Raw genomic sequence first — 21602 nt, forward strand, 5'->3', positions numbered from 1 at the left:
AAAATAAAAGTCATGTATGATTATATTTTATTTTATTTTATCTATATAACTACAGATTTTAACGCTTTCCTCCGACACGAGGTGCAGATTTTTGCGTCACCTTGGCGACTTTCTGTTTTGCCACTTGTTTTGCTTTTGGAGGAGCAACGGCCTTCTTCGTTGCTTTTGCAGCTCTTTTCTGTTCTTTTGCAGCTCTAAGAAAAAGAAATAGTTTAATGTTGTTAATGTTGTTTAATATCAATTAAATATTAGTATTATGTAATACTAAATAACATTAATATCAACTGTATGAATCCGCAAAAGCCAGACAGTGTAATTAGAGATACAATTCTGGGTGAAGCAACTCGTTTTTATTCTCTGACATTCTGAAATCTGATAAAACATAAGAGGCTTCATCAGAGGAACAGATGTCAAATATAAGAATTATCTTTAATTAAATTACATTTGATATTTTTCCTTTTTTTATAAATTATTTTTTATAATAAATAATTCTTTAATATTTAATACCTTAATAGGGATAATTGAAGAAAAATATACATACTTGATTGCCTGTTCTCTCTGAGCTTTACGAATTTCTGGCTTCATGTTACGTTTCGCCAAGATATCTGTAAGAGAAGCACCTACGATGGCACGCTGAAACTTCTGCGTGCGCCTCGTCCTCTTCTTTGTTTGTTCCTCCTCCTGACCCTTCTTATGTTTACGTCTGAAAAACAAATCACATTTTCATCAATTTCAGAATTCAAGAAATTACATGTTGCTCCAAAGCATCTTTACCTGTATAAAACTGTCCATGTCACCTTCCTAGGATTTCGTCTCATCAAATGTGCGGATTCGCATTTTGAGTTAAGGAAAGTGAACGTCTAAAAAAACGAGACTAGTTATGCTAACATGTGTAACAATGACAAGTGACAAAATAGATATGAAATAAACACAATTTTTTCAAATGAAGAAAAAACCGTTAATTTTTCAGATGCGTGTCTCGCGGCAATTATGGGAGTGTAATTAATATCCATTTTGCAATGATACTCACTTTTCCGTCAACTTTGACCATGGTCTTCCCATGGCCTGGATAGATCTTGTACCCGCTGTACGCACACAGACCGATCCTGGAAATATCATGGATAGATTAATTATCGATATCATATCGATGCAATACTCCGCGTTTCCGTTGCGAGTACGACGAGATTGCATCGAACGCATCGGATGCATATTTCGCATGAAAAATCCTGACTTACTTCATCTTGATACGACGCAACAGAGCACGTTTCAATATAAATGGCCGACGAGCCGACGTATCGAACCCTCGTGCTTACGGCAAAAGACCCTATGACAGGGTCTAGTGATAACGTGTAATGGAAGATTTACACTGCATCGGCATGCAGTATGTCCAATAGAATACAGATATTTTCCATTTAGGGTGTGTTTAGAAATCACACTCAGAGTGCATCCAGGTATTATTCTGCTCTTGTTTAACATTCGATTAAGAGAGAACAGAAAGTATTCTCTTATTGAGTTCGCCATTTTCAGTACAACTTCCGCTATTATGCATATTTATTTTGTAATACATTTATTTATACTTTTTAACATTATGCACATTTATAATATTTATAATATTTATGCATAGACTTCATAAATTTATTCTAGAATAAAAATGTAAGAAATTTCATATAATATATAATATATGTGAATACATAATATATTTTCGTATGCAATGTACATACACAAATGAACTTCACACAGCCATATTCACACATACATATGCACGCATACATTATTATTTTCATAGAAGCATATATGTATATGCTTTCATATATGCTTTATATATATATATATAGAATACACATAGCTTAGATATAATACATACAATATATATAACTTACATACAATATGTACAATGTAACTTACATACAATATATTTTTAAATTGCTTTAAATTTTATAAAATTAGTATTTATTTTACGAAGATTCATTTTTAATTATACTAATATTAATAAAATTTCTTTGAATTATGTAAAATAATTTTGAAATAGAAAATCTCAAACAATTCCAGTATCTAACAAACGATGTTGGGTAACATTTAGTTCAGTCTTCCAGGTATATTCAATTCGATTTTTTGCAAAATATATTTTGTTTGTAACATCCACTTTAGAGAAAAATAAACTCTCCATAATTTCAATATAAACATGCTTCTATAAATAGTATTATGGGATAGTCAATTATTTTAGAATACTTGAATACGTAAAATACTAATCCTATTAATACGATTTGAATACATTCAATTGTATTTCTATATTTATATTCTATTTATAATCCATTAATACAAAAAAATTATTATCTTTGGTTGTATTATTAAATACATGAATTTGGCTTGTTTTATATTATTGGCCTGCATTATGACTATTTTTATTGCGATTACGTAGTAACGATGCATCCGAAAGAGAATAAGTCCCTGGTTCGAATATCGGTGGATATTCTAAACTAGTATAATCAGGTGGTGGAGATGTTGGTGGTGGTATGTATGGAAATATCGGAGGAGTCAAATTTCTATTAGAATTTGGAGAGTTCTTATAATTGGATAAATATCCAGTGCCATGCTGAAAAAAATTATTAAATTATTTTTTTCTTCCACATCTTAATTTGGCTATTGTTTTTTAGCTTCTATTTTTCTTTTCTTCATAAGTATATTGGTCTTCTTTGTATGTATATTTTCTTGTACAATTACATTATGAACTTATTATTTTATCATACAACCATTGCCTAAATCTTTGTTCTCTGTCTCCTCATTTCCTTGACTATTTTTCTTTGTTTTGTTTTTTTCCTATTCCTATCTATCATCTACTTATTCTTTTTTTTTTAAAGAAGCATTCTTTATCCTTTTTCTTAATCTTTCGTTTTTCATTTTTAGATATATTTATTTTTTATCATTTTCTTGTATTGCTTACTATTTGAAATTCATTAGGCTATTTATGCATTGATTGAGAAAAATTCAATACATACTTTTGATATGTTAAAGGATGTTGATGTATCCGGATTCAGATCATTAACTGAATCGAAGGTTTGATTCAACATCTGGGGAGAACTGCTATTGACAAAACTGTGAGACTGTCTGATTTCACCACTATCGGGACTTTGACTATTGGAACGAGTAGACAATCGATGTTGCGACTGATTTAAGCAACATTTGTCCCGAAATAGCATTCTATGCAACCGCGGTGAACCTGTTTCTATAAAATGATAAAATTCAAAAACTATCAAAATTATCATCAAAACAAATCTTATATTTCATATATTTAATGTATGTATTAATATTTATAAAAGGCATTTAATGTAAGTTACTTGCCTAACGCAGTTTTCTGGGTATCCTTAGAAAGATCCAAGGTACAAGATTTCTGTTGTTTAGTACCAAATAAATTTTTCAGACGACTTGTTTTCTGTATATAATCGCTTTTATCTAAATGCATTTCGAATGCAGCACGCATTCCTTCTTGCTCAAAAGGTGACGTTGATATGGGTGGTGGTTGATACTGTGCAGCATTCTTCAGACGATTTTTATCATAGTTTGAACCTTTTTTGTCGCCACGTCTTAGCGAATCCAACCATTTATCGGAAGAATTATAATCGTGACGATTAAAACTTCCTTTTCGATTAATTGAGACATCTTTCTTTATGCATTGCTGCATCTCAGACGCTGTATTCGCAAGGTCGCTAGTGGATCCAGAATAGCCTATAAGCGAAAAAGTCAAGATAGATTTAATTTCAAATAATTTCACAACGTCCAATTAATAGGACTAAAATGTTATGATTTCATCGATGCATTAAGATTATCATCACTTTTAACAAGTTTGTTTTTTTTGTATCGCGTGAAATCCTCTATCATACCAATATTTCTCGATGAAAGACAATCATGCATCTTGTAGTTTTCGTGATTGGAGAACTGTATATGGATATTATGTTCTGCACTTTGATTTGGAGAATTTTGTTCATTTGGATTTATCACGTTTTTCCTATGAAACGAATCACTATGTCTTGGTTCCTGAACATTCATAAACTTCTGTATTCTTCTCTTTTGTGAAATTGATGAATCCTTTTTCTGTCTTCCGGCTGTCAAATACCTATCATAAGATTTATCATTTATACAATTTCCTTCGTTCTCAGATCCGATACTGGCAAAATTATCCTTGCTGAATTCACGAGGCATGTGCATATGTGCACTTGTGTTCTTTGAGATGGCATACGTAATATTGTTGTTTGGTATTTTATCACCGGTCTTGCTATAAATATCGCCAACATCGTTTGAAATTGTGTTACTTAATTGTTTGATTTGCTCGCTATATGTAGCATTATCATTCAAGTTCTTATGCACGTGATCATTGAGCGAAGGCGTTGCGCGCGGAGATCTATTTGTAGTATTTTGTAATTCCTCATCTTGTTGCGATGTCATGTATTCTTGCGTGATAAAACTTTGGAGATTATCTGGTCTTTTACTATGACTACTTATAGCTCTATATATAACAACGAATAGTATATAAGTATATAGTATAGAGAATTCTTTTCCTACAATATATAATGTAAAAAATATGAACACATGAAAATTACCTATCTATAGTATATCGGTAATCACTCATATCCGGATTGTTGGATATATCTGTAGCATTCTGAGAAATATTCAATCCATAGAATGTACTACCCGCAATTGTCATTTGTACATCTGGAGAATTTGAATTGTAATTCTCTTTTCTGCAAAATATTTAATTATGTTTAAAAATTAATTCTCAAAATATCGATACAAAACATATTTAATGTCATATGTACTTACTTATTCGGTATTGACATAGGAAGTACTCGTCTGTAACTTCTAAATTGCGCCGTTGGAACAGGTATATTCTGATTTCTGGCACTAAGAAATTTTAAGTATTTTCGATCCAAGCTTGCACCACTAATTTCATGATCTTTAAAGGATTCAACATCCTTGCGTACTGTCTTTTTTAAACCAAACGATTTCTCCACATTTGATTTAGAAGATTCCGGTGTATATTTCAGTTTACTTTTCTGATTTTCGCTATCGCTTTCGTCGGTTTCACTGAAAAATCCGATGCTTTGATTGTGAGCGTCTGCACCTAAAGTGCCTTTACTAACTGCATCTAGCCATAAGATCAAACAGTCTTCGGTATCAGTAGCAAAATAAAACACTGTCCCTGTATGGTACACTTTAAAAGAATGCTTCCTTGATTTTATTTCGGTAGCCGGTGACACAGTGAAACCCGTTAATATAATCAAGCAGTCAGCTTTCGTACTATCATGTGTTTTAAATCTAGTCATAAAAATAAAATGTTGTATATTTATGTTGTAATTTATTTATTATGTTTCATAAATTTCATAAAATTTTACCTGTACAAAGATGAATCCTTTAATACAAACCAGGCCTTTGCCCATGCGCCACCTGCTCCTCTACTACGATATGTTAACCATCCTTCTAAATCACCAGTACCAACGTCTCTTACGGATACAGTTCTTTTTTCTAATAACAAAATGATTTATTTTCTTTATATTTTGAGTAATTCGAGATATTAACTATTTGTTATGTTATATTATATATTAACTACGTTAACGAAAATAATATTATTCAAAAAGTACATTTTTAAATAAGGAATAATTATGTGAATTTGTGTGTGTGTGTGTGTGTGTGTGTGTGTGTGTGTGTGTGTGTGTGTGTGTGTGTGTGTGTGTGTGAACATCTCAAGAAATTGTCAGAACCTAATACTGTTATTAGAACAAATATTTTAAATATTTAAATACTATAATGAGAGGAAAATTATCATTCAATTGTACTTACTTGCCAATAACATATTTCGTCTTCTATTGCTTCTTGGACTGCTATTAGATTTATTTAAACTACCATGTAAGCCAATACTTCTAGCTACCATCATAGCTCTATTAACAACACTTTTCTCAAAACTTTTATCCTTCTCTGATAATCTTGGCTTTAAATCTGACGATATTATTTGTTTTGAGTATGTTATACCGTCAGGACTTTCGATATTGTGAGGAGAATGATCAAACCTATAACAGTCTGTTATGGATTGATCCGAGCAAACGAATTTTTCAACAAATTTTTCATACTTTTCAAAAGAACACTTTTCTTCTCGTGATTGCTTGTCATTATTTTCATTATATAATGAAGCATTAGATAAGTTTAAACGATCAAATTTTTGATCGTTTAAACTTATAGTTTGTAATTCACCAATAAAATCCATTGAATTTTCTGTGTAATTAACCATAGGCACATCTGAAGAATCCTTTCTATTTTGACAATCCAAATTGCTTTTAATGTGATTAATATTTGAACTTAAATCTACTTTTTTACATTCTTGTTTTATGCCAAGTCTCTCTGGAACTTGAGGTTTTTCCAAATCTTCTAAACTTTGTGAAACATTATTTAATTTCAAGTCAGTTATTGCTTGTTTCGTATAATATTTACGAGGTGGCGGTTCTGGAAGTGTTATATGAGATTTATTTTCGAATTTTTTGATAGACTCGATCTTTGGTAATTCTATATAACGGCAGGGCTGTGTTATAGCTTGTGCCAAAGGCAAGTCTGCAGATTTTATCTCTTCAGTTTGCTGCTTTGTATCTATTTGAATATTTGAAACATTATGGATAATATTTGGGAGATTATCTTTAATAGATTTAGTATTATTGTTAGGTGACGTCTTCATTTCAGAAAAATTCTCCCTTGACAATACCGAGGAAGACGTCTTTTCGAGTAATGGCGCATGCTGAGTCAAAGTACAATCAACGGTTGGCAAAATTTTATCAAATTTTTGTACCTCGTCTTTTTCAATGTTATTACTATTACTAATATTATTATTGCTACTACTGTCAGCATAATCACTATTATTTTTATTATTGCTATTACTGCTATTACTATTGTTATTGCTATTATTATTACTACTATTATTACGGGTGCTACTACTACCACTATAATTACTACTATTAGTGCTATTACTACTACCACCACTACTACTACCATTACTACTATCATCCCCATTCCTACCACCACCACTATTATTGCTATTACTACTATTGCTACTGTTATTGTTACTACATTTCCATTTACTGTTTGAGATTTCTGAATTATTGCAATCAGTATTCTCAGGATATTCACATATCGAATTATTCAAACAGAGAGTTCCTGGATAATTGCTTATAACATTTTCACATTGAGTAATTAATTTTTCAACAGCATGTTTTATATCATTTATAACTGATATATCATTTTCATGATCATTTTGGTTTTTTTCCTCTGTACTATTTTTAATACTTTCACCATTTATGATACCTCTATTATCTTTATGCAAATCTGTTTTTTTATACTGTCCTATGATAGATGTTTGCTCTTCTGTTTTTTCATGTGCAATCTGCTTTTCGATATTACTGATTTTTTGAGCAACATTACCGTCGCATTTTTCAACAGATATTTTTTTATGTTTACCATTTGTATTTTTTAACTTTTTAAAATCATTAATATTCTCGATAATTGTACAAACATCAGTTTTTGTTAAATTATTATTTGGTACATTGTTTAAGCTATAATCAATCAAATTTACTTCTTCTGTATCTGACAAATTATATGCAGAAACACTACAATTTTCATTTAATTTATCATGTTTTTCAACGTATCGCATATTAATTTCTTTGTTTTTCGATATGTTTTCATTAATATTACATGTATCGTTCATAGAATTATATTCATGTAAAGGCACAATTGTATCACTTAAATTATTGCTATCAACGACATTATCCATAGAGGTGTCCAAATGTTCTATATTAATATTTTTACTTATAACGTTTGCATTATCATCATCACAGTTTTGTATAAAAATAACTTTTTCTTTTGTATCATCTGCACGAATGGTTTTAGTATCAGTTAATTTTTCATTAAACTGTACTTTTTTATTCGTTTGCTCGTCAGTCTTTTTCCTCTTTATCGCTGTTTCTAATCCTAAACATGTTTGGGGCCGTATATTTACCGTTGGTACATCATCCAAACCATGGGCGCAAGATGCTGCTTTGTCACGCAACTGAAGAGTCGCTCTATGCTCTTGTTTCAATTCCTTCCAAAACTGTTCAATATTGATATCATGTTTGGTTGTGGGACTGGCACCTGTTATCGTAGCTCGTCTTTGGACTAAGTTTCTTGGTTTTGTAGGATAAAATTGCGATTCTGCTTCACAGTCAGAATCGCTACTATCTATAGTCATTGTATCCAACATTTTAATTGCATCTAAAATACTTGTTGACTCTGGGCTGGGTTTCTTTGGTATTCTATATAACAAAATATTTATTGTGTTAAATAAAAAAATAAAAATTTTCGTAGTTAAATTCAAAATGTAATTATAAATGCAGTAAGATGTTTGTTAAACTAAAAGGCACTGTAAGTATGTATACATATATAAATTTATGCGCGTGCACGCTTATATGTATTAATTTTTAAATAAAAAAAATACTAATAGAAAGGCCACAATATACATGTAAAAAATAGCTTACCCAGATAATGAATAGTCAGGTGTTGTTAATAATTCTGGTCTAGGAGGTGGAAGATTATGTCGTATTGTGGAAGAGGTACTTTTGTTACTTGGAAGTCTAAATGGTTTTATATAAATTTGCCCATAAATATTAGTATGCCTTGGTCTACGTTTTACAGTCAAAAGTATTTCTGCTGGGCTTTCACGAAATAACTCAAGCAAATTCTTTCTCTCCCAACCAACTACTGTTTGATAGTTTACCTAATAGATTTATTTGAAAATTAAATTTGTCAAAATTTTTAATATACAAACAAAATATAAATAAGACATATTACTTGAATTATTTCATCTCCTTCCTCCATTTTGCCAGAGAGATGCGCTGCGGATCCAAGTTTAATTTCAGTTATCTGATGTACTCCATAAAACGATGGTAAAATACAAAAACCCTACAGATTAATATTTTTATTATTAAATGAGTATGATAGTCGAGTATAGAGAATAATATTTTATATATAATATACTTATAAAAATTATATTAATATAATTTGTTAGTAAAACTCATAAACAAAACATTTTAATAATTTATATTTTTATATTAACAATTCAGTTCAATTTATTTTGTAATTCTAATTTAGTGACTATAAATCTTATGATTTTTCATTTTAAATTTTAGTTATATCTCATTCTAGAGTTATACATTTTGTATAACAAAATTAAATCAATACATAGTTACAAATATTTTTGTTTCAAAAACTTGTCATTATATAATTCAGATATTATCAATAATGCTACACAACAGTTGAATACTTACCAAATCATCGTTAGATTTCTTTTTCAATGTTGCTAAATCTAAACTCGCAGGCTGTAATATCATAGGATCAGTGATATCTTGAATAATATAATCTGCCAATTGTGCTAATTGATTACAAGTTGTTCTAATTTCTTCAATTGGCTTTTCAGCAAATCTGTCTCTTTGAGCACATGTAGCCATTTCTAAAGATATTTTCATTAATTCAGCCTTCTTTTCATGATAGCCTATTTCTCCATTAAATGGAGGACGATCCATCCACCTTACTAAAGGTTTTACCGCCATCATAAGTGATGCTACATCTGATAATGTTTGAGTAGTAACAGGTTTCGAATCAGTTTGACGACATAACTGTTTATACAAGCTATGTGCTTGACTTGAAATTCGTAATGCTAGCAGCTGTAGATTTTCAGTATCCAATTCATAATGTAAACTTCTTAGATATTCTACAGCTTCAAGAATAATTTCTTGATGACCAAGTTTTAGAACACCTAATTGTTCTAAATCATTTGGTTGTAAGCTCAATAATTGTTGTCCATTAATAGCATGATTTAAAAAACTATGGACATAAGGAAATACAGTGTTATCTAACCCTGAAACATAAAAAAATTTAACTGATAACAATTAACAAAATTATTTATTGCTACTTGCAATTTATAGATTGTCACTTTCATTTTATATATTTATATATATATATTTACATTTCTAATGGTAGATTTCTATCTGTAACACTATTGTATTTAAATTTAAATTAAAATATAAAAACAATTAATATATATATATATATATATATATCAAACATTACTATATACTATATCAAACAATATTATATTAAATAAAATAATTATCAGACGGAGTTAACTGTCAAAATGCTAATGTAAAATCAATTTATATAAATCCTGAATTACCAAATAAAAACAAGTTAATCATTTTCGTTTAAATAATATTGTTAGTAATAATATTGAATAAATTGACATCAAATTTTATTATCACGTTAAGAACATTATAATACATGGGATTAAATGGTTAAACAAATGAATAAATAATAGTTTTTATACATATCATTAACTCCGAGTTGAGTTGAGTCAGTGAATCGAATGCATTATAACTTGACACAGTAGGAACAAGGGCGGATGTACGTGAAGGTAGGAGGGGAAAAGAGTGAGGTTTTATGCGCAAAATTGAACGGAATTCCGACATGTCTTCGAGATTCAGCCAGTTACTCCATTTTTTCTATGTTTTACTACAGACATTCGTTAGCACTGATAAAATATTTTCTCTGTACCTTTTAACCACTCGCACACCTGACCTGTCTCCCAATCGGCTACATTAACATACGCCATGATTCGATCGTAGACTAATTCATGCACGAATTTCGTTATAATTTTCACGACTCGTTTGCAATCATTCCAACCAGGATTGCCAACTTTTTAAAACTAGTTCACCAACTTCCAATGCCTTAAAACACTGACGAAATACTATTAAAGGCCGTCAATCCTGGACAAAACCATTAACCGCCATTTCCATCAACAATAGATTTTAACTTTGATCTCGGTTTAATTTATCTTTTATTTCCTTCTAATTTATAGAATTATATAAAAATAGAAAATTAATTTAAATTAAGTTAAAGTTAATTTACACTAGGAAATGGGAATTAAAAGCACCTATATCGAAAAAAGGGTTCAAAAAAAGAATTCAAAATATGGACAAAATATAGTCGATTTTTAAATCCATACTAAAAATCGAGCCAAGATCTCGAAAAAAAATTGACCAATCGCAACTGCTATTTCGATTAATTGATCAACACAATTGGTCAATTTTTCCTTGATCTTGGATCGATTTCTAGTATCGCGACACAAGACTTTACATTCATGCAACCAATCAACCACCCAGAAAATTATAAACTTATGTGAAATTAGAGTATGAGAGGTAAGGAAAGTCGACAAACAACATGACACACAACCAGAGATTACATCGTGTGTGCGTCTTATTTCTTATCTGAAGGTAGTGTGTGCTCAGATTAGATTTGATCGGATACATGGCCGTATCGTTCCTGCGATCTCCGTAATAGAACGGGAATAAAAATAAAAAGAAGAAGAGACATCTAGAGGTTGTATTGGCAGTTGTGATATTTTGCTATTAAATATTCTGTTTCTCTACTAATTGGCTTTAATAGTCGCTATTTTTTTTTTTTGTTTCAATGTGAATGCATCCTAAAAGTAATTGAGGTGGTATATGTGGGATCAGTGGCATCCTGTCCTATCATTCACGTGTAACTATTGTTATTGCCATGTATCACCATAAAATGGCTCGATCGCGACGATCATATCAATATGATAGCCGTTACGCATCATTGCGAATCGTGAAATTTAATGTATGGCGAGTAAAAAAGCTGTGTCGCCGCACGCTCAGGAATGAATGATTGACTCGTCGTTTTTTAAGAGTGAGAAGATAGAGAGAAGGAGAGAGAGAGAGAGAAGGAGGGAAAGGAGGAAAGAGAAAGAAAATTAAGGCGGTGCAGTGAGCAAGACGTATGTTATAGACGATCGTGACACACAAAACGTGAATACGAGGCGTTGCGGAGCGCCACCCGATAATCACCGTGATTATTTAATCATGCTCAATTCGCAGTTTACTAAAGACGAGGACAGTGGACAAACGTCAGTGGTAAACGGCGGCGTCGGCGATGTGGCGATCACCATATGAGATATCTTTCTCTTTACATGCAATTCCTCTATCGTGCGTATGCCTGTACCACGCGTAGTATCGTGTGCGTAACACGATATTGTAACAGTATACATGTGAATATGCATGATTTGTCTAGGATCGATTGAAAAACCCGCATCGATTATCGAGCGTGCACCACGTCCGCTCAGTGATAGTAGTGACAGTGGCATAGGTAGTGGTAGTAATATCGCGCATTCCGGCCGGTTACGCCTGTTCGAGAAATGTGGTTCTGAATCGGCGATTCTCGATCGACTTGCGCTTTCGCAGGATGGGTGGGTGAGCGACAGGTGGGGAAGAGGAAGACCGGAGGACTCGCACGTGAATTTCTGTATTGCTAATCGAGTCTAATTAATTTGCGATGTGTTTCGTTAATACGATTCGAGGCGGTAGCGCGTAGAAAACGCCGGGAAGAGGAATAAAGCGAATAAATAAATAACGAAGAAGGGAAGTGTGGACGAAAGAAAAGGAAGGAGAAAGAAAGAAAGAAAGGAAGGAAGAGAGTCAAGTAAATAAGGAAGGAAGGAAAGAAAGAAAAAGAGGAAGGGAAGAAAGGAAGGAAGGAAGGAAGGAAGGAAGGAAGCAAGCAAGCAAGCAAGCAAGCAAAGAAGGAAGGAAGGAGGAAGGAAGGACATAAGACAAATAGAGAAAGAAAAAAGAAGAAAAGAAAAGAAGGAAGGAAAGTGACGGAAGAAGAGAAAAAAAGAGAAGATAGAAAAGAGTGAGAGAGGCAAAGGCAGAGTAGCAAGATGGCGAGCTCCTTAACGTGGTCGTGTTGCTTACGTTTCAAATTCAGCCCGGAGGAAATTGAGCAGCGTTATAAGAGCCAGGAAATCGATCGGATGTTGGAAAAGGATCGGCAGACGTTTCGACGGCAAGTCAAGCTGCTGTTGCTTGGTGCCGGAGAGAGTGGCAAGTCGACATTCCTCAAGCAGATGCGAATTATCCATGGGATCAAGTTTGAGGTAAGAGTCGGAGAACTACGTGCGGTACGTGACAGAAACGCAAAATTAAAATTTTCAACCGGCAAGGAACTTGCTTTAGAGTATTGTTCTGGGCATTGTCAATCGATATCGTCCGGTGTAATACACTCTGATGACTTGGTCTATTTTTTATACTGCAATTCTAAGCAACTGTATGAACAAATCGTAAAATCGTATTTTATGGAATAATTATTAGAAACTGAGTTACAATTTTATATAAACAACTGCAATTTTAATATCAACATCTTTATTATGCTCATTGTTATATGCCCATAGAATTATGAGGGCTAACTTTTAAGTTAGGTTAGGTTACATATCGAATTGTCATTTGAGAGTAAAGAAATGTCAAATTATTTTTATATGAAAAATTTCAGTTATTTTAAATATGAAATATGTATTAATTATTAAAGATTAATTAAAAATTTTTTTATTTATATTTTTTGACTATTTATTGTTATATTAAAAGATATTTTATAATCTTTATAACTTATATATTATATTTATATAAATTGTAAATAAAACGTTTATTTAATTGCTCACAGTTTGTAAACTTGAAGAATTCATGCATTATCTACATGATAAAATTGTTGTCATTGCAAATACATCATACGATGTGAAGAATTTTTAGAAATTTCATCTAACATTAATATTAACAAAATTAATATGAAGTAACACAATCCATGATAAAGACAAATATATAAATGATATACAATTGTATTAAATGTAAATTAAAATGATAAAAATTTGACTTATTAAATTTTTAATACATTTTTATAATTAAAATAGATTTAATATATTTAATATGTATTTATGTTTTTTTCTATATTCTATGTTTTATTTCTCAGTGATTTTATTTAAATTATTAATAAATATTGTTAAATTATAAGTTTTTAAAATTACTTGAATTTACATTATTTTTATATTTTAAACATTATTATCAAATAAAATTCTTGTATTCTACTTCATTATTGAATAAGTTTAATATCATTAAAATCTAATATTATTTTAATACTTTTATAATTATAATTATAATTATATTTATAATTATAAAATTTTAATTAATATATATAAACATATATAACTAAAGAAAGTTTTCAGAAAAAATCATATATTTGATATACAGTTAAATTTTTAGTTTAATCTATACATTTGTTTGAAATATGAAGAAGGAATATTTAAATTAAAACCTAAAAATGAATTTTGAAAAATCTTTTATTGTCTTCTTATTATAAATATAAATTTTCTAAAAATTTGATTATGATCAGATATTAATAATTTATAAATGAAATGATTTAGAGCACTATAGATACAATTAGTAAATTATGATGATGCTAAAAGTTAATATTGGTAAATTATTTATATATTTATATTTACAAAGTAGATTTAATTCTTGGATTCTCTACTAATAAAATCAAATTAACATAATAATGCAAATTAAAAAAATACATTGAAATAAAATAATAAAGTAGAATGGAGTAAAAATTGATACTCTGTAAATTGATTTAATAATAAAATAATGTGAAATACGTAATCAAAAGATGAATAGTGAAGTGATGAATAGTGATGTTACCATTATAGGTACAAATAAATTAATTTATATTATAATTAATTTATATTATTTATATTAATTTATATTAATATATCAAATTGTAATAAAAGAAACACAAATAATATAAATGCATTATGTATGTAAAATTAATTATATATGTTAAAATGAATAAGATTTACGATTATTATTGAAAAATCAAGAGACATGTGGATCATGTGAAGTGTGTTAGTATCTCAATATGAGATTGGCAAAATATCTTTACACAAACTATGCAAATTGCGAATATCTGAGATTCGAATCTTAGAAACGACTGGACTAATCAAGTTTCTAATATAATATAATATAATATGTTTAATCAATAGTTTAAATTTGAATTGCACAAAGATTTTTAATTTTTAGAAGAAATATAACAAAAATTTCTTTATCTTTTCTTATTTTTCCTATGGGTACACTATAATAATGTGAAATTGAAACATATTTCTTATTAAGAAATGTCTTGATTGTGGTCATCGTTGTCATCGTTTCTGTACTTCGTCATCAAATACATTTAATAATAATGATCAACTTTTGATTTTTTGATTTGCGCAAAGATTTTTCTTCATATTTTCATGTATATATCTGAAATATCACATTTATACATTTGCATCTCTATATCTTCATATCTCTATACACCCACGTACTTTTACACATTCATTCTTTCACATGGTTATCTCCGCAACTACACATTCATATCGCTATACATATGTTGTCTCACACTTTTACATCTACATCATCATACCTTTGTACACCCACATAATTTCACATTAGACTTTATCTTGTTAAATCTTATTAAAATTATAAAAGAATGACAAAATTGAAACTTACTTTGATAGAAATATTCTTCATTTTTATAATATTCGATTACATATAAATATAATTAATTTATCATTAATTACATTTTGAATAAATTAAATAAATTTGTTTTTAATCATTAATTTAATCATAAATTTATAAAAACAAAAAAACATTCTTAATAAAAAGACTACATTTAGAGAATTAAATTTACAGCATCATTACATATAAATTGTGTTTCTTTTCAGCCTGAACTAATTAAGGAATATCAACATGTGATCTACCAGAATATAATAAAGGGTATGAAGGTTTTAGTGGATGCACGGGATAAACTAAATATTCCTTGGGAGAATCCTAAGAATTATGATATTGGTTTTCAATTACTTAAATTTGAAAACACTATGGTGCTGGACACTAGATTATTTCTACATTATGTGCCAGCGTTACAAAGTTTATGGAAGGATGCATCGATTAGAAGAGCATTCGATAGACGAAGAGAATTTCAATTAGTAAGACCTTTTTTAATTGTACTTTGGACACATTATTAGATTATATAGTATTCCTATAATTTAATACTATCTAACAATGAAATCTTATTCTAAATCGTAAGATAGCACACGCGCGCACGCATACGCACGTATACTTTATATAGATTTTACAAAATCAATCAAATATAGCATTTTCGTAAGATAGTCTATATTTTTTTATGTCAAAATATAATATATTATGTACCATCGATATTTGTAGCAACTTATCTCGAATGATTGAGATGCATTTTCTCGATTTATTCCATTTTTTTATTCTGGTCATCTGAGATGTAATTTCAATTAGCATATTGAATGTATGATATACTTCAACCCTAAAATTATACAAAATTATGTCTATTTTACTTTTCCTAAGTAAAATAGGTTTTTTCTTATTATTCTTCTTTTATCAAAATTGATGAATATACAATCTTTCTTTCTGAAATATTTTTATTCACTGAATTAATTTTCAAAATATTTGATTGATTCATTTAAAATGAGAAACATTGTATAATAATGCATGCTTACATACTATATATGTATATGCTTGCATTGAGTATATAAATATTGTATTTTCATATTAAAGTATATAGTTTTATCTTTATTTATTTATTTCTATTATTTCCATACACATATTATTTAATTATTTTTATATTATTATTTTCTTAATTTTTATATATATATATATATATATATTATATTTGTATGTGATTTGATATTTTCAGAGTGATTCTGTCCAGTACTTCTTGGATAATCTTGATAGGATTGCAAAAGTGGTAATGTTTTTACAATTTATCTGATGATAATAATTTTAATGCATTTAGTATATTTTTATAGAAAAATTAAAAAAAATGCAGTTTGTTTAACTTTTATATTGTTTTTAATTGTAGTTATCATTATTTACAGAATATATAAAAAAATATTTTTCAGGATTATACACCTACACATCAGGATATCTTACATTGTAGAAAGGCAACAAAAGGAATTTCTGAATTTGTAATACCGATTAATAATATTCCATTCCTCTTTGTTGACGTTGGCGGTCAAAGATCTCAAAGGCAAAAATGGTATCAATGCTTTGATTGCGTAACGTCTATACTTTTTCTCGTATCATCATCGGAATTTGACCAAGTCTTGTTGGAAGATAGGTATGTCTTTTCTTTTTTATCTTATAAAACCTTAAAATAAATGTAATTGCCTTTAAAATTGTGAATTATATGATGATGATAATAATAATAATTAATCTTGTAGGAGAACCAACAGATTAGAGGAATCTAGAAATATATTTGATACAATTGTGAACAACATGATATTTTGTGGTGTCTCTATAATTTTGTTTTTGAACAAAACGGATTTGCTCGATAAAAAAGTGAGATCACAGGATACAAACGTCCGTTTGTATTTTCCACAATTTACGGGTGATCCACATTCCATGAAAGATGTGCAAAGTTTTATCCTCGATATGTTTGTCTCGGTTAAGAGGGATCCAAGAAAACCATTATTTCACCACTTCACTACTGCAGTGGACACAGAAAATATTAAAGTTGTTTTTAATGCTGTGAAGGACACTATTCTACATCGGAACTTAGAATCCCTCATGCTTCAATAATGACATAGAAACCGAATAATTAACCAGATAAAGCAGCTAGTAAAAAACAAAGGTACGCGTCAGAAACTTAACATATACATTCAATACTATTAATCCAATTTGTAGTTTTCGAAGAATATTGTAATATATATTAGGTCAAAATACATTTTGATAAAACTATATATGTATGTGTATATATGTATATTATACATGCACATACAACACATACGCAAACAAATACATGAAGATATACAACTTTTGAACATTTACCTTTCTGTATAGTTACATTTATAATAAAAGTGAGAGAAAACTGCCTAAAAATATATTAAAAATTTGACTTTATATACACTATAGGTGCATTGCGGTTATATGTATGTACGGATGTATTATAAAATATATTTTCATCGTACTTTTGAAAGGTATTGAATAGTTGCAAGGAGATTATTATACAAAGTATTGTACATAATTATTTGTATTCTGTATATTGTCAAGAATTTTTATGATAATAGATTGATATATTTGTATAAAAAGAAAGGAGATCAGTTGCAAATAATTCAGTTCCAATTTTTATGTTTGCATAGATTTAACATAATTCATGATTTAATATATAGAATAATAATTGCCTATTTCTCGTATGCATAGAGTGAGTCAAACTGAATAAAGAAATCCTATATTTCAATGCCATGATATCACAATTACCAAGCAATCGATATAAATTTGTTTCTGATTATTAACGAGGATTTACAAATCTACAAATATATCTTATTTTTTATTTAAGATTAATTATTTCTATTACTGAATACACATTAACCGTTTGAATGCCGAAAAACATAACTGCATTTTTTCCATTTTTATATTGAAAAATAACGAGCGTGATCATACATTCTTCTATATTGTATAACATGTACTATTATTTTTTTCTCTTGTCATCTTATTTGATATGATCTTAATATTTAGAGATAGTTTAATTTTCATAATTCAATTCAATTATATATACAAATTAAATTTAAAAAGTGATATAAATTGAGTACATTGACAATAAGCTTGTTATTGTGCTTGCTTAGCACTTGTGTTAGAACTTTGCAATTGTTTTTGTCACTCAAACGGTTAAATAAAAAAACCAAATACTAAAACCAAGCTATGTAAACCAAATGAAGCTAACCAGTTTGTGTTCAAATTGCTGTGGGAAAAATTGTTCGCCTATTTCTTCTTCTGAAGAAACAATGCTATTCAATGTAATAATATTTAAATCTTTATCTTGTGTATTCTGTGAATTTTGATATTAAGTTTTTATTACTGTATAAATTGAAAATAACTACATCAATTGTAAAACTGTTTCCTTTCTTTATATAAAAAATATAATGTTAATTAAAAATCTTTTAATCTTTCATATTTTTTACATATCTATTATGGAATTTTTGTGTTCTTCTTAAGTTAAATATTGTGCAGTAAAGAATTAATTCAAGGAAATATAAGAACAACTATTTTAAATATTTCAATATAACTACATCACATGATATAAGAAGTTTTATTTGCTTATTCTAGGAATTTGATGATTATTGATTATTACAGAAAAATGTTTAAATAAAATAATCAGTATTATTCTTTCCATTATATAAATTAATTGCGCGTTTCTGACTTTCCATATTGCATAGATTAGAAAAATAATTTATATAAACTATTATATCTAATTTAGTAAATTTAATATTATGTTTTTCTATACATTAGACTTGTGCAAATTTCAGCTTTCACGAATCGAATGTTTCTATGTCCTTGTCATATAAATTGAGATGAAAACAGAAAAGAATAGATGCTAGAATTCATATATATGCACACTGATAGGATGAAATTTTAGAATCTATTCTTTTCTGTATTCTTTTTATCTTATTTTGCAAATAAAGAGAAGATGGATAAAAAGATGTGGAAGCATTTGGCTCGCATAAAACTTTAAATAGACTTTGTCTACATGTATATTTATTTACAGATTTTATTATTTTATAATTATAAGCAGAATTATAAAATGTACAGTTTGAATTGAATCATTATATTAAATATTTTTTAAAAAATGTAAAAAGAATATTCTACATAATTTAAAGCTTATTAAACTGTTTTTGACAACAAATGTTATCTTTTATTACACATGTGCACATAAATCAAGTTCAAAGATGTTATGTAATGATGTTGATTAAGCCAAAGAATATAGTGAATTAAGAAATTTCTATGTTATTATATACTTTATCTCTGTTAGTTTATTAAAGAATTTAACACACACACACACACACACACACACACATGCGCGCATATGCACATGCACACGCGTATACATAGAGTGCTTTAGAATTATTGGGACAAGTTTTTTCTAGAACATTCCAAGATGAAAATCTTTACACAAAAATATTGAGATTACAATAAGTTTTAATAAAAATCATTTAAAGTTAACAAATTTGTAGAAAATTTGCGCTGAGATATAGCACTTTGCGAATAATAGCGAAGACGTTCTTGTAATCTGATTCACCTATTTTATATTCATTTATTCATGACATTTCATTTTATAATTTTAATAATTTAATTTGATTAATCTCTGGTAATAATTGTATATTATTATGCCGATATTAATTTTTATATACAGTAAATTAAATAATCACAATTAAGTAAGACAAAACTTAAAAGCAATTTTTATTACATGTACGTACTTATCATTGAATATATAGGATATATGTAGGATAATAATAATAATTTAAAAACAGAATACTTTAAAAACAGAATAAAAACAGAATTTAAAATCAGGATACTTTCACTACTATGCGATATACCATGTCCAAGCGCGTGAATTTTTTGCAAATCGATTGGGTAATTTTAAATGTTATGTATGTTTAAAAACTATTATAGTCTCGAAAGTATATTCGTATAAGAATTTTTGGTTTAGAATATTCTAAAATCTGTTACTGAAAAGGATATTCGGTATTTTAGATCACTCTATGTATGTGAGTATGTAGCATATATATATATATATATATATATATATATATATATGATATACATATGTACATATATATGTATGTATACTGTATATATATATATATTTCTTCAGATATCATTGCAGTTGTGTTACAAGTTATAAATCATTCTAATTTCATCAATATATCACTTATTACATAAAATCTTTGATAGTTTTAATGTGCAAAAGTTCAACAAAAAGGAAACGGAACTAATAAATAAATTTATAATACACATTTAATTAAAATTATACTAATTATGTATTACATTACACATTATGTATGTATGTATGTATGTGTATGTGGGTGTATGTAAAAAAATGGAAAAATATGTCACATTTTAACGTATCTTATTTCGTATCTTATACGTATATTATTTCATACATAAACATGATAAAAAAAACATGATATAAAAAACATGATTGATAATCGGTATATTTTGTAAATGAAGATTTTACATTCCTATAAAGATGATTAGGTCCAATTTATATAATACTTTTATATCGCTTTTATAACAATATTGTCTCAAATATACTTTGTTTTTATACTGGTTTATATATTCTTTACATACAAGATTAATATGCTAATGCTCATTACATTAAAATATTTATGATTTTCATAAAAAGATATATACACATATACATATAAAAAAAGAGATAAAAAAAATATATGTTATGGACATTCGTCACAATAATAAATTGGTAAATATAGTTCTAGTAATTATACATATTCTATATACAATAAGCTTAGCCTAATAGAAAATGCTTTTAAATTATTATATTCATAGTGCACTCGGTGTACATTTTATACTGCGATTATATTTTATTGACCATATTTTCAATGTATTGATATAATAAGTATATCATGCATTTTCTATTAAGCTATTTATAAATGGAATAAAGAATATACATAATGATACACACTTGAAATTTTATCATAATTGTAAGAATATAATTTCATTATTTGACAATATGTTTCTTGAACATTTTATATTTTTCAAATATATCAAAATAATTCTTATATTTAATCTGTTTAAAGTTTCAAATCGAAAGTATAAAATTTTTAAATTAAATAT

The 21602-nt window shown here is 28.3% G+C and overlaps 3 protein-coding genes and 1 non-coding gene across 5 annotated transcripts; 1 reads left to right on the forward strand and 3 right to left on the reverse strand.

Moving 5' to 3' along the window:
• Window positions 1-15: 15 nt before the first annotated feature.
• Window positions 16-1383, reverse strand: RpL24 (ribosomal protein L24). The gene is made up of 5 exons (XM_011646227.3): window positions 1236-1383; window positions 1031-1106; window positions 775-860; window positions 542-703; window positions 16-194 (listed from the first exon to the last, which is right to left on the reverse strand). The coding sequence occupies exons 1-5, from the start codon at window positions 1238-1240 to the stop codon at window positions 59-61; spliced, it is 465 nt and encodes a 154-aa protein (XP_011644529.1). The 5' UTR covers window positions 1241-1383; the 3' UTR covers window positions 16-58.
• On the reverse strand, window positions 283-413 carry LOC112552949 (small nucleolar RNA SNORA79). Its single transcript, XR_003096894.2, has one exon. It is a non-coding gene; the product is annotated as a small nucleolar RNA SNORA79 (small nucleolar RNA).
• A 150-nt stretch (window positions 1384-1533) lies between the features above and the next one.
• On the reverse strand, window positions 1534-10774 carry cnk (connector enhancer of ksr). 2 transcript variants are annotated; one of them, XM_089075299.1, is made up of 13 exons: window positions 10618-10774; window positions 9336-9925; window positions 8860-8970; window positions 8547-8785; window positions 6120-8324; window positions 5833-6059; window positions 5388-5517; window positions 4816-5310; window positions 4596-4736; window positions 3879-4501; window positions 3340-3723; window positions 2997-3223; window positions 1534-2593 (listed from the first exon to the last, which is right to left on the reverse strand). In XM_089075299.1, the coding sequence occupies exons 1-13, from the start codon at window positions 10673-10675 to the stop codon at window positions 2378-2380; spliced, it is 5646 nt and encodes a 1881-aa protein (XP_088931425.1). In that variant the 5' UTR covers window positions 10676-10774; the 3' UTR covers window positions 1534-2377. The 2 variants fall into 2 exon arrangements, with proteins under 2 accessions (XP_088931425.1, XP_088931424.1); XM_089075298.1 differs by having other exon boundaries at window positions 5833-8324.
• Window positions 10775-11241: 467 nt separating this feature from the next.
• Window positions 11242-19653, forward strand: cta (Guanine nucleotide-binding protein subunit alpha cta). Its single transcript, XM_011646229.3, has 5 exons — window positions 11242-13021; window positions 15668-15928; window positions 16669-16719; window positions 16874-17091; window positions 17195-19653. The coding sequence occupies exons 1-5, from the start codon at window positions 12806-12808 to the stop codon at window positions 17550-17552; spliced, it is 1104 nt and encodes a 367-aa protein (XP_011644531.3). The 5' UTR covers window positions 11242-12805; the 3' UTR covers window positions 17553-19653.
• Window positions 19654-21602: the final 1949 nt, after the last annotated feature.

Source organism: Pogonomyrmex barbatus, unplaced genomic scaffold (genome assembly GCF_055798465.1).
Source record: "Pogonomyrmex barbatus isolate J1 unplaced genomic scaffold, ASM5579846v1 scaffold18, whole genome shotgun sequence".
In the NCBI taxonomy this organism is placed as follows: domain Eukaryota; kingdom Metazoa; phylum Arthropoda; class Insecta; order Hymenoptera; family Formicidae; genus Pogonomyrmex; species Pogonomyrmex barbatus.